The following is a 12,288-nucleotide window of genomic DNA, read 5'->3' on the forward strand; positions in this document are numbered from 1 at the left end:
CAACACAGGAGTCTGCGAGTTATCTTGTTTGTTTGAAAGGGGGTAAGGAGCTAGTGTGCATCTCTCCCCTGGGCTGGCTCTTTCTCCAGATGCCCACAGCAGGAGCAGGAGTGCACCCAGCTCTCCCTCGTGGGCGGTGGAACCGCATCCCTCCAGCCCTCAGCACTGCCTCCCAGGTCTGTGTTGGCCGGAAACCGCAGTCAGGAGCTGGAGCTGGGACTGTTACCCAGTGCACTGATGTGGCAGGCAGGTGTCTTGACAGGCACCTGTAGCTAGGCTAAGCCCCGCCCCCGCCCCGCCCCTGGATTGGGACACGCCCACACGCGACCGTGCAGAGCCAAGTCCTGTCTGCCTCTAGGAAGTGGGGAGTGCTGTGCCTGTTAAGCCAGAGAAGTGGAATCCCTTGGTATCCGCAGTGCGCATTCCTTTTCTAAATTTCACCATCTTTTCAATATCCTTTGTCGTTGTCTGCCTCCTCTGTCTTTTTCCTGTGGATGGGCCCCCACCCCACCACATGGGCACTCCTGGCTCCTGGCTTATGTCTGGCTCTGACCCTGCCCATTGTGGGCATTGGAGACTGGAACCCGGCATACGCGTGGAGAAGGAGCAGTTCAGGCATTCTTCCGCCAGATGGCGCTGCCGCCCCGCTTCCCCAGCGCTGGCATTCCCCATGCTGAATACTGCCCCTAGCTTGGGCCGGCTGTGCGCCTCAGGTTATCCGTTCCTACAATGGGCGAAGGCGCAGCAGCCACTTCTGAGCCTTCAGGAAGATTCTGAGACGGCGATGGGTGGGGCCAGACCTGGGTTTATTTATTTATCTGAGGGACAGAGCTCCTGTGCACTGCTTTACTCTCCAGATAACTGCAGCATCCAGGGACCAAAGCTGGAGGCCAAGAACAGCCCAGGTCTCCCATTGGCTGGCAGGACCCGACCACGTGAGCCATCACCGCCAGCTCCAGTCTGCATCAGCAGGGCACTGGAGCACAGCAGGAGCTGAGTGTTGGACCAAGGGACTCTGGTGCGGGATGCAGGTATCTTAACCACCAGGCTTGATGTCCACCTTGCTCTGTGTTTTAGTGTATCTCTCGGTGTGTTATTTATTTATTTATTTTTGATAGGCAGAGTTAGAGAGAGAGAGAGAGAGAGAGAGAGAGAGAGAGAAAGGTCTTCCTTCCGTTGGTTCACCACCCAAAATGCTGCTATGGGTGGCAGGCTGTGCCGATCTGAAGCCAGGAGCCAGGTGCTTCCTCCTGGTCTCCCATGCGGGTGCAGGGCCCAAGCACTTGGGCCATCCTACACTGCCTTCCAAGGCCACAGCAGAGAGCTGGACTGGGAGAGGAGCAACCGGGACAGAATCCGGTGGCCTGACCGGGACTAGAACCTGGGGTGCCGGCGCCACAGGCGGAGGATTAGCCTAGTGAGCCATGGCACCGGCCATCTCTCTCTTGTTTTAAAAGATGTATTTACTTATTTGAAAGGGAGAGTTACAGAGAGAGGTAGAGAGAGAAAGAGAGAGAGAGATCGATCTTCCATCCGCTGGTTCACTCTCACAGGGCTACAATGGCCGGAGCTGAGCCAGGAGCTTCTTCCTGGTCTTCCACAGAGGTGCAAATGCCCAAGGACTTGGCCAACTTCTACTGCTTTCACAGGCCATAGCAGAGAGCTGGATCAGAAGTGGAACAGCCAGGACTTGAACCGTCACCCATATGGGATGCTGACGCTGCAGGCGGAGTCTTAGCCCACAATGCCTCAGCGCCAGCCCAGAGTGTATGTCTTTCTTGGTGTTGCTGGGTCTCTTCGCTGTCTTCCCTGTCTTATTCTCTCCCCTCTGCCGCCCTCTGCATCCATCCTGTCGGTGCCTCTTCTGGTCTCCACTTCTCTCTGGTTTTCAGCATCTCTGCCTCTCTGCCTTCTCTTTCTGTCTGTCTCTACTCCCAGCTGTGTCCCTGCCTCTGGGTTTTTGCAGGTTCCTGGTTGGAAAATCTCTGCTGTCCCCCTTGTCCTGGCCGTCGCTACCGGTGCCCAGGGGGAGGGGGCAGGGTCCACTCTTCCTGGCTCACCCTGGGCACAGCCTGGAGAAAGGATCTTCCCGCTGGTCCAGGGGTATTGCCTGCTTGGTATTGGCCATGCGCTGGTGTGGCGGTGTCGTCACAGGCAGGGCCCTGGACTGCCTAGCTTGTCCCATTGGAAAGGGTAGAATGTGTGCAGGCTGTGTGGATGTGGCTCCGCCCCAAGGAGGGCGCTCAGCCAGTTTTGTCACAGGTGGCATTGCAGTACGAGAGGTAAGACTAGGGCTGTCACGGGTCCTTTAGGGTCAGGAATTTATTCTGGTATCAGAAGAAAGCGAGATATGGAGATGGTACCACAGTCTGATGGAGGAGGCCTGGTTTCCATCTTGTGGTGGTCTAGGAGGTGGCTCATTTGGCCATGCATCCATCCATTCATGCATCCATCCATTCATGCATCCATGCATCCCTGAGCAGTCCTTCTGCACAGCTGTCACATGCCACACACTGCCCCAGCTGTGGGAAGTGGGTCCATGAACAGCACAGCAGAGTGGGCGCTGATGGAGGGGACAGGGTCTCACCAGAAGGCCTTCCCCAGGGACCTGACGGTAAACAGGTCACACGCAAAACAGCAGGGGTCACCCCCGGCCCGAGGAGGGCAGGCTGTGTGTGTGTCTGCTTGAGTCTCAGGGACCATCTCAGGGAGCCCAGGGCCTTCCACAAATGGAAGATATAGCTGAGGTCACCAAGAGTTGGGGGGGGCATCCCTGGGCCTCAAGATGCCATGTGAGGTGCAAGGAACCTGGCACAGCCGACCTCAGAGGTGTGACCCCCGTTTATTTGGGACATCAACAGCTTGGTAGGTTTGGGGTTTCCCCTGGGGCAATGGCACGGTTTGCTACTAGATCCTTGGTTGTGAGGACCTTGTGGAGGAGAGAAAATCACAAAACCATCCCTTTAAATTGACGGCTTCGTGCGTGCTGTGTGGGCTGCATCTTAACCTAACTACGTGACTGCAAAGAGTGGGCTGTGGCGACATCGTGGCTCTCTCTCCTCCACTCAGGGGCACAGTGATCTCAGACTGCTGGCACCTTGCCTGGCCTCTGTCCCTCAACTGCAAACTGGGTATAATCCTTGACCTAGCAGCTGGGGCCGGTGCCGCACGCAGGGAGGAGAGGAAGAGAACAGTTTCCTGAGTCTTTGGAAAAGCCGCAGCCCATTGGAAGGAGATGGGACCACAAAGAGGACTCCTCACACCGTGGAGACCAAGGAGAGGGTCCTGGCTGGCCCCAGGTCTGAGAGGCAGGAAGATGCGGGAGGAGTCTGGGGCCATTCTCTACAGAGGCGGGGACACCTAATGACTGGGGCAGGGGGAGTGTCCCTGTGGCCCCTTCAGCGGGCCAGGAAGCGGATCTGGTAGCTCGGGGGCACGTTGCCCACGCCACTCTCCCGGGGAGTGAGGTCGATGTCCTCGGGAGGCACGGGGCTGGCGATGGAGAAGTTCTGCAGGATGGTGGTGAAGAAGAGGAACAGCTCGGTCCGCGCGATGCCTTCGCCCAGACAAATGCGCTTCCCTGTGGACACAGAGTGGCCCACATCACTCACCTGTGTCCATAGCAACAGACCTGCATGGGCTCCACCTTTAACCTGCAACTCAGGGAGGGCTCCCAACCCCCTGAAACCGGGGGCCAGCCTTCGGACGTGTGTGGCACGTTATCTCCGAGACTGGAGTTACTGTCGGATTCCCAAATGGTTCAGCAGCCTACAGGGTGAAGGAGCCACTTCCGGCTGGATGTGTGTGTGTGTGTGTGTGTGTGTGTGTATTACCTAGTCAGGATTTCTCATGGTGGAGAATGGTACCTCTCTCACAGGGCTACTGTGAGCTCAAAAGAAGTTATCATGGTAAGAACTCTTGGCAAATCACCCAGCTCCTGTGAGGAATCCTGCAGGTGTGTCTATTTTTGTTTGTCCCTGGGAGCATGCGTGGCGGGGGAGGCAGGCAGGCGTCTTTGGCACCACGTGTCTGCCTTGTGTTCAGCTCTCAGCCTAAGATGCACAGCCTTCAGGAACTTAAAAAAATACAACCCCTAGGCCAGTGCCATGCCTCACTAGGCTAATCCTCTGCCTGCGGTGCCGGCACCCTGGGTTCTAGTCCCAGTTGGGGTGTCGGATTCTATCCTGGTTGCTCCTCTTCCAGTCCAGCTCTCTGCTGTGGCCAGGAGTGCAGTGGAGGATGGCTCAGGTCCTTGGGCCTTGCACCCGCTTGGGTGACCAGGATGAAGCACCTGGCTCCTGGCTTCGGATTGGTGCAGTGCACCGGCCGCAATGCGCTGGCCGTAGCGGCCTTTTAGGGGATGAACCAACGGAAAAAGGAAGACCTTGAAGACCTTTCTCTCTGTCTCTCTCTGACACTGCCTGACTCTGCCTGTCAAAAAAAAAAAAAAAAAAAAAAAAAAAAAACACAACCCCCAGATTGACTGAAATTGTGAATAGGCTTGCCACAGTGAAGAGGGTCCGGGGGTGTAGGACACCCAGGAGGTTGTAGACCCCAGGCTGGGCGAGCACCTGGGACTTCAAGCACAGACACAGAGCCTCACCCCTCACTTTTGGGTCTCTCAAAGGACCAGTGTGTATGTGGGTCTCCTGGCATCCCCTCCACCCTCTCTAGTGGTTGGAAGATTGAGTCCGGGTGGTCGGACAGGTGACCGTGCAAGGGTCTGTGTCATTTCGGCCCAGCCAGAAAGCAGCAGAAAGGAGTCATCAGTGCTTAGGGCAGTCTCTGGCCTGCTTCTCCTTCCAGAACAGGTTTTGTGGCCCAGATTTTGCAGGCCAGCCCAAGTGTGTATCTCTCCCCCAACCCCCCCTCGGCCAGCAGCTGCCCATTGGGGCACCATTTGGCATCTCTGACTCTCACGCCTGTGGGAGTCTGCCTCTTTGTCTATGCCCATCTCATCTTTACCTTTCTGTCTTTTGGATATGGATCTGATTCTCTCTCTCTCAATCTCCATTTTCATCTCTGTCCGAAGCACACTATTTCTTGTTCATTTGTTTCTCCCTCTCTACTCCTATCACTCCCTTTTTTCTACCTCTCCCTCTCCTTCCTCCTTCCTCCTTAGCCTTCTCTCTCCCTGCCACTGTGTCCTGTTCACCGCTCACTCTCAGCCATCGGCCCCATCTCTTTCCTTGTCTCTGTCTATCTCTGTTCATCCTCCTCTCCACCCCTGTCTGTACTCCTCTCCGCCCCCACCCCACCTCTCTCTGGACCTGGGATAGGACTGTGAAGGGAGGAACTGACCTCCACTCCACCTCTCACACCTTCCTGACCCTGCTGACCCAGAAGTGGCCATCTGCTGGGCATCGCCCAAGCACTGCCCGGCTGTGTCTAAGGTGCCTGCTGTGAGCTGTTCTTTGGGTCCCAATAGGGCAGTGAGCTCTGAGTAGGGCTCTGCAGGCTTTCTCTGTGAAGAAAGTCATCTCACTCAGTGTGGTGAGGTTAAAGTCCTCGCCCCAGGTCCTCCTTGCCCAGAGTTTGCCTTGGGGACCTAATCTCTTTTCTGCAGCCCCCTAGAGGGGTTGTTGTGATGACAGATGGTGTTTAAATCATGTTTAAGGAGTTGATGATGCTAACCAACCTGATTTGATCATTGCTAATTGACTACATGTATCAGGTTACCACAGGGTATCCCAAAAGATCTACAATTTAAATAATTTTAGGGGCCAGTGCTGTGGTGTGGCAGGTAAAGCCTTATGGGTGCTGGTTCTAGTACTATCTGCTCCACTTATGATCCAGCTCCCTGCTGATGTGCCTGGGAAAGCAGTGGAGGACGGCCAGTGCCTGGGGCCCTGCACCCGTATAGGAGACCTGGAAGAAGCTCCATGCATTGGTCTGGCACAGCCTTGGCCATTTGTGGAGTGAACCAGAGGATGGATGATCTCTCTCCTCTCTCTCTCTCTCTCTCTGCATCTCTGTCCCTCTGTCTCTCCCTCTCTAATTCTCTCAAATAAATAAATACATATTGAAGAATAATAATTTTTTAAAAGAGGGAGGACAAGTGGGCTGGGCTCCTGCAGGCAGCTGGGATCCCACAGGGAACATACCCAGAAGGGGCTGGGCAGGGCCCTGGATTCTGGGGTCTGGGGTCTGGGGGCGGGCCACAGGTTGAGCTTACCCAGGGAGAAGGGCATAAAGCCTTCATTCCTCTTCAGGGCCCCGTCAGCATCCAGAAAGTGGCCGGGGTTGAAGGTGTTCGGCGTTTCAAAGTAGTGCGGGTCGTGGAGAGCCGAGCTCAGGACGGGGAACACTTCTGTGTTCTGAGGGAGGTCCAAAGGTTAGAGAGGGGGCCGGCCCCTGGCCCCATGCAGGTTCCTGCACCCCCCCAACCCCCCAAAAAAACAGACACAACGGGAACCAACGAGAGGCTGCATTTTGGAGTTAGGAAGACAAGGAAGGCCACAGGAAGTGGCAGGTGAGCGCTGGCCTCACCTTGGGGATGACATAGCCTCGGAACTGTGTGTCTTTTGTGACCGTGTGGGGCGCACCGAGGGGGATGAGGTCCCCGAGCCGCTGGATCTCGTGGATGACCGCGTCCGTGTAGGGCATTTTGGCTCGGTCATCGAGGGCCGGAGGGCGGTGGGAGCCGATCACCTGCTCGATCTCCTTCTGGACTCTCTCTGCAAGGAAAAGCGGGGCCAGGGAACCCCAAGCAGGAGGCATCTCAGCAGAGACCCTGCTTTCCAGGGCGCCGTGGGCCAGGAGACACGTGCGTCAAAGCTGAGGCCACTGGTGCCCCTCAGAGTCCCAGCCTGGAGCAAAGGGAGGAGGGAGGAACAAGAATTCTCAGCCTGGAAATCTGATGAGTGATGTGGGTTCTCTCCCACATGCACAGGTGCACACACAAGTTCACACGCACAGGTGCACACATAGACATGCACACAGAAGTGTACAGGTGCACAGAGATGCACACACGTGCACATATACATGCAAGGTGACATACAAATGCACACACAAGTTCACACACAGGTACAACAGAGATATGCACACACACATAAACACACCCCACAGTTCCTCAGGAATTTCAGATTTAGAACTCCTGTCAGAACTCCTCTCTAAGGTGAGGAGAAAATGAACTAGTACTTAGTGTGTGTAGGTAATGAGGGATCATGCCAGACTTTCAGGGGTGTAACAAAGAAATAGATCAATAGATTAATCCATGGACAACAAGATAAATAATGGGAATATGTAAATGAACCAATCAATGTTCAGATCAGTCATAAATAGACTGATGATGAATGACGAGCCAGAGAGTGTTTGGATGTATTCACTTATGAATTAACTGGATGGACCCGTTCATGAACAGCCCATTGGAACATAAGGCAATGAGCCCAGTGAACCAGTGACGTGAAGGATGATGGCTGGAATATGGAAGAATGAAGAGTGAACACATTGGCGAGGACTGAGGATGTAAAGGAAGGAATGGGTGGGGGCGTGATGGTGAGGACTCAGGGGTGACACAACGGGGGGATTATTGTCCTGGAACATGAAGGCTGCGTGGGTGGTGAGGCCTGAGAGGCAGCTGGGGAAGGGGCAGGGGAGGAAGCCCGCTGCAGACAAGGGTGAGCACACGAGGGCGCTGCTGAGTCAAGGCCGTCCCGCTGTCACCGCCCAGAGGGTCAGGGCGCGCCTCCCTGAACACACACCTGTGTCCCTGGATGACTCGAAGAGTGGACCCAGGAGTGTGCAGGGGGACTGAGGGTGTGGGCCCAGTGGGTCCAGCTCGGATCCGCAGGCTCTTCCCTCACCCACCCGCAGGACTGGCTCGGTGGGGGCCATCCCTGAGCCTAACGTCTCCCCCACACAGCAGCCCGTCCACAGCCACCTGTGACTTGTGGGTACTTGAGCATGAGCAGGAAGCCGTAGCGGAGGGTGGTGCTGGTGGTCTCGGTGCCGGCGAAGAAGAGCGAGAGCATGGTGAGGATGAGGTTCTGGTGGTGGAACTCGCTGCTCGGGTCGGACTTGTCCTGCATTCCCAGGGTGGGGGTGGGGGGGTTAGCAAGGCTGGAGCCCAGCCGCCTGTCTCTCACCATCCATTTCTGGGTCTCTCACTCTGTCTCATCCACTGCTATTCCCTGTCCTCCACCTGTGCACTCCTGTGCTTCTTCTCTCTGTTTTAATAAGATTTAGTTATTTGAAAGGCAGAGTTACAGAGAGAGAGATCTTCCATCTTCCATGGTTCATTCCCCTAATGGCTGCAACAGCTGGGGCTGGGCCAGGCTGAAGCCAGGAGCCTGGAGCTCCATCCCCAAGCACTTGGGCCATCTCATTCTGCCTTCCCAGGCCATCAGCAGGGAGCTGGATGAGAAGCGCAGCCGGGACTTGAACAGCTCAGCCCAGTGCCCCAGTGCCAGCCTCTCTTCCTGCCCTCTGCTTCTCCACCTTTTTGCTGTTTCCCTCGTCACCCTTGCTCTGTGGGTTTCTGCCCCTGCTGCTTTGTTTTTGTCACTTGCCTCAGTCTCTCTCTCTCTCTTTCTCTCTCTCTCTCCCTCTCCATTTTCTCCTCTCTTTCTCATCCTCCTCCTTCCCTTCTACTCTCTTCCCCTCACCCATGCCCCTCCCCCCTCCCGGGCCCCACTTTTTCCATGCGGAGCAGGTAGACGTCGATGAAATCCCTGGGGTTGCTGGGGTCCAGGGTTGCGCGGTGCTTCTCTACGCTCTGGGTGATGAAAGTGTTGATCTCCTGCAGGTTCCTGTAGATCTGCCTGTGCGTGCCAGGAAAGTGCTTTAGGAAGCCCGAGAAGAGCTCGAACACCTGCAGGGGAGAAGAGAGTGGGGTGGGGTCATGTGGGGCGGGGCCGGGAGGATGGGGCTCCTGGGCACCTGTGCCTCCTCGAGGACCACCCCCACCCTTCACCTGCTTTTTGTCTCTGGCAGTCAGCTCTCCTCTGCTCCTTCCTCTCTCCTGTGTCCCTCTGTGGTAGCTGCCCCTACCTGCCCCTCTCCTCTGCTCTCTGTCTAACTCTCTTCTCTCATTCTGTGTCTTCCTCCCACGTTTGCTCTCTCCTGCGTGTCTGCCCTGGCTGTGTTTCCTCCTGCTCCTCCTCCTCCTTTCATTCTTGCCTGCTCCACCTCACCCCACCACCACCCAGGCAGACCTGGCTGGAGAAGGAGCTGATGAGGGAGAAGGACTGGAAGAACAGGTCCAGCAGGCGCAGGAACACGGGGTCCTTGTAGTCAAAGCGTTTTCCAAAGACAATGGAGCAGATGATGTTGGAGGTGACCGAGTGGAACAGCAAGGTGTTGTCCAGGAGGGCTCCTAGGAGGAGGCAGCAGCAGAAGGAGAGACACAGAGTCACGGGCTTGGGGAACGTGCGGCTGTGTGACCACCCCAGCACTCAGTCATGATCGGCTGGAACGGCCGTAGCTGGCAGCCTCCCGTGCACATTCATGTCGGGTCCTCTCTTAGGCCCTTCCCCTGCTGCTCTGTCTCCTTCTCCCCACAGCAGCGGAGGAAGGCACAGCCTGTGATCTCCCCGGTTCCCAAGTGGGCAAACTGAGAGGCTGAGGAGAGCCCAGCTGCACAGCGCATGTGCAGTGAGTGGGTCTCCCAGGACCCAGGCTGGAGCACCAGTCCCAGGGCCGCAGGCATCCAATCAAACACTGACCACTCCCCCTGTCTGTGGCTCCCCCTTGGTCTCTTCTGCCCACCCCTAGGGCTCTGCTCTGCAGATGTGAGTTGATGACTATGCACCCGCCTGACACACCCGCCCCGGCCATGGCTGGAGGTGGTGTGGGGGGTAGGGAGGAGGGCGTGGGGGGCTGGTGCTGGGCCTCCTCCATCCCCCACAGGGGCACCTGGGGTCCATGCCCAGCCCAGCTCCTGACTGCAGCTCCTGCCAGTGCAGACCCCGGAAGGCAGCAGTGATGGGCCCTGCCCAGCTGAGACCCCAGTTCGTGGCTTCCACTCTGCCTCATCCTGCCCATTGCAGGCATTGGCTCTGCCTCTGTCTCTCGATCTCTCTCGCTCTCGCTTCTCTCTCTCTCCATCCTTCTCAGCCTCTCAGAAACTCTTGAGAAACTCGGGTAAGAAAGAGGGCAAAGACCACATCCAGGAGATGGAGGCGCTAACACTGTCACCTCCAAGCCCCTTATGGAGACTCCAGAAATCCCGACGAGAGTTCCTCTAGCGCCCCCTCTGGCCGCCGAGCGCACAGCACCCGACCTGGTCCTTGGCTCTCAGCTCAGCAAGCCTCACTGGGGAGGGGACAGGGCTGGCTGTTTGCAGAACACCCGGTGCTTTCCCTGCCCCCCTCTGCTGCCTTTAATGTGAGTCCCGGTGTCGCCAGGAGCTGGTTTTCCGAGGTTGCGAGTTAAGCAGCAACGCGCGACCCCCAGTTGTCCTGGGACACCACAGCTCGCACCCCTCCCGGTCCCTGTCTGCCCCTCTCTCGGGTTTCCGGTTGCCGGGCGCTGCCCCGTCTCCTTGGCTCGCGGCCTCACCCTTGGATTTCCGCAGCTCCTCCACCAGACACCGGGCCTCCTCCTGAATGCGCTCCTCCACGCTCCGCTTCCCCATGCCGAAGTCCCGCATGGTGGCCAGGGAGAATCTCCGAAGGGCCCGCCAGCGCTCCCCGTTGGCAAAGATCACTCCTGGGGGGTGGAAGGAGACTCGGTGCCTCCCCAGCCCTCGCCCCACACCTCAGGCCCACCTTCCCTGAGCTCCACCACACCCCCAGCGCCCGCTCTCACCATATCCCTGGAAGATCGGATCCAGTACAGCGATCTTCCCCCTGCCAGAAAAGGCCTCCGCTTGGTCCACGAGGGCCTCGCGGATGGCATCCGTCCCACACAGCACGACCACGGGTCTGGATCCCAGGTACACCGTGAACACGTCCCCGTATTTCTCTCGGAGCTGCCAAGCACACCCCGCCCAAGGCCGGCGGCAGTCAGTTGCTGAACCTGAGACAGTGGGCTACAGAGTGGTCACAGCCATCTCCCCGACCCCCTCCTCCCCGTTCCCCTTGCCCTGACCCCGCAGCCCAAGGCCCTGCCCCACTGGTTGGTGCCCTGAGCAGTACAGAAGGCTTGAATTCCGAACAGCCGGCGTTCCAGTGCTCACCACAGCAATCACCTGGATCCGCTCATTCATTCATTCATTGACTCATCGACAACCCGCTGGGATGTGGGGTCTTCTGTGTGCCATGTCCTGCTCTGGTCTCTGGAAGGGCCCTCACTCATCTCCCTGCCTCCCTTCCTGTACCCCCTTCAGTGCCTCGCTGCTCAACCACACCTGAGTTATCCCATTCAACTAGAAGCTCCCAGCCCGCGTCAAGCCCTCGCAGGCTCCGCAGGGCCGCCATGGTGTGGACACGTCTCTGACTACTTCTCCCTCAACTCGCCCTTTGGTTCCCGCCGGCTTCAATAAATCCATCCCCAAGTTGAGGTGCTTAAGTCTAGGGGACTTTGGGACAAAGAGGCCTCTTGTTTCAGGGTCCCGGCCGCCCTCTCACCAGCTGTGCACCTGAGCCAGGTGCCTTCTGCATCTCACCACCCGTCATGGCCCATGTCGCACAGGTCGTCCACGAGCAAAGGCAGCCGCACGCAGGGAAATGGATTTCGAAGTCAGGGCGGCTGTTGGGCAGCCGCTGGGTCATTGCTGGGGCACCTGCCTCTCTTGCTGGAGGGCCTGGTCCTGGCCTGGCTCCTCGGCTTCTGAGCCAGCACCTGGACGGCGGCAGAGGACGGCCCACATCCCTGGGCCCTGCCCCCCAGGTGGAAGGCTTGGGTGGAATTCCAGGCTCCTGGGTTCTACCCGGCCAGCTCTGGCCTCTGTGGCTGTTTGGGGAGTGAACCAGAGCCAGGAGGAGCTCTTGCTCTGTGTCTCTGTCTCTCTGCCTTCTCGCTAAGACACTGAAAATGAACGAATAACAGATTTCTCTGAAGTGTTAGCATGTTTTAAAACTCACCATCTCCATCCTCAAAAGAAGACTACATATGGAGACCACTGAACCAACAAGTGTTTTCTGTTCAAAATATTTTTTGTTATACTGAAATCATTTTGAACAAAGACAGCATCTTAATACAAGATCATTTGCCTAGAAAGTTTAAAGTGTTATTACAAAGCTGTAACTGAAATTAAAAAGCTCATTATCAAATGCAAATGTTGGGGCTGGTGCTGTGGCGTAGTGGGTATTCCCACGGCCTGCCGTGCCGGCATCCCAAACACTTGGGCCACTTCTGCTGCTTTCCCCGGCCATTAGCAGGGAGCTGGATCAGAAGTGGAGCAGC

The 12,288-nt window shown here is 57.1% G+C and overlaps 1 protein-coding gene across 2 annotated transcripts in view; it reads right to left on the bottom strand.

Moving 5' to 3' along the window:
- Positions 1-2,303: 2,303 nt before the first annotated feature.
- Positions 2,304-12,288, bottom strand: part of LOC100328948 (cytochrome P-450) — a 40,593-nt gene continuing 30,608 nt past the window's right edge. The window contains exons 2-9 of one of the 2 annotated variants that reach the window (XM_070061848.1): positions 10,750-10,912; positions 10,501-10,650; positions 9,156-9,316; positions 8,636-8,812; positions 7,883-8,024; positions 6,490-6,677; positions 6,176-6,317; positions 2,304-3,580 (exon numbers count right to left, since the gene is read on the bottom strand). In XM_070061848.1, coding sequence (XP_069917949.1) covers positions 3,399-3,580; positions 6,176-6,317; positions 6,490-6,677; positions 7,883-8,024; positions 8,636-8,812; positions 9,156-9,316; positions 10,501-10,650; positions 10,750-10,912 — 1,305 coding nt within the window. In that variant the 3' untranslated portion in view covers positions 2,304-3,398. 2 annotated transcript variants of the gene reach the window in all.

This window comes from Oryctolagus cuniculus, chromosome 18 (assembly GCF_964237555.1).
Source record: "Oryctolagus cuniculus chromosome 18, mOryCun1.1, whole genome shotgun sequence".
Lineage (NCBI taxonomy): Eukaryota > Metazoa > Chordata > Mammalia > Lagomorpha > Leporidae > Oryctolagus > Oryctolagus cuniculus.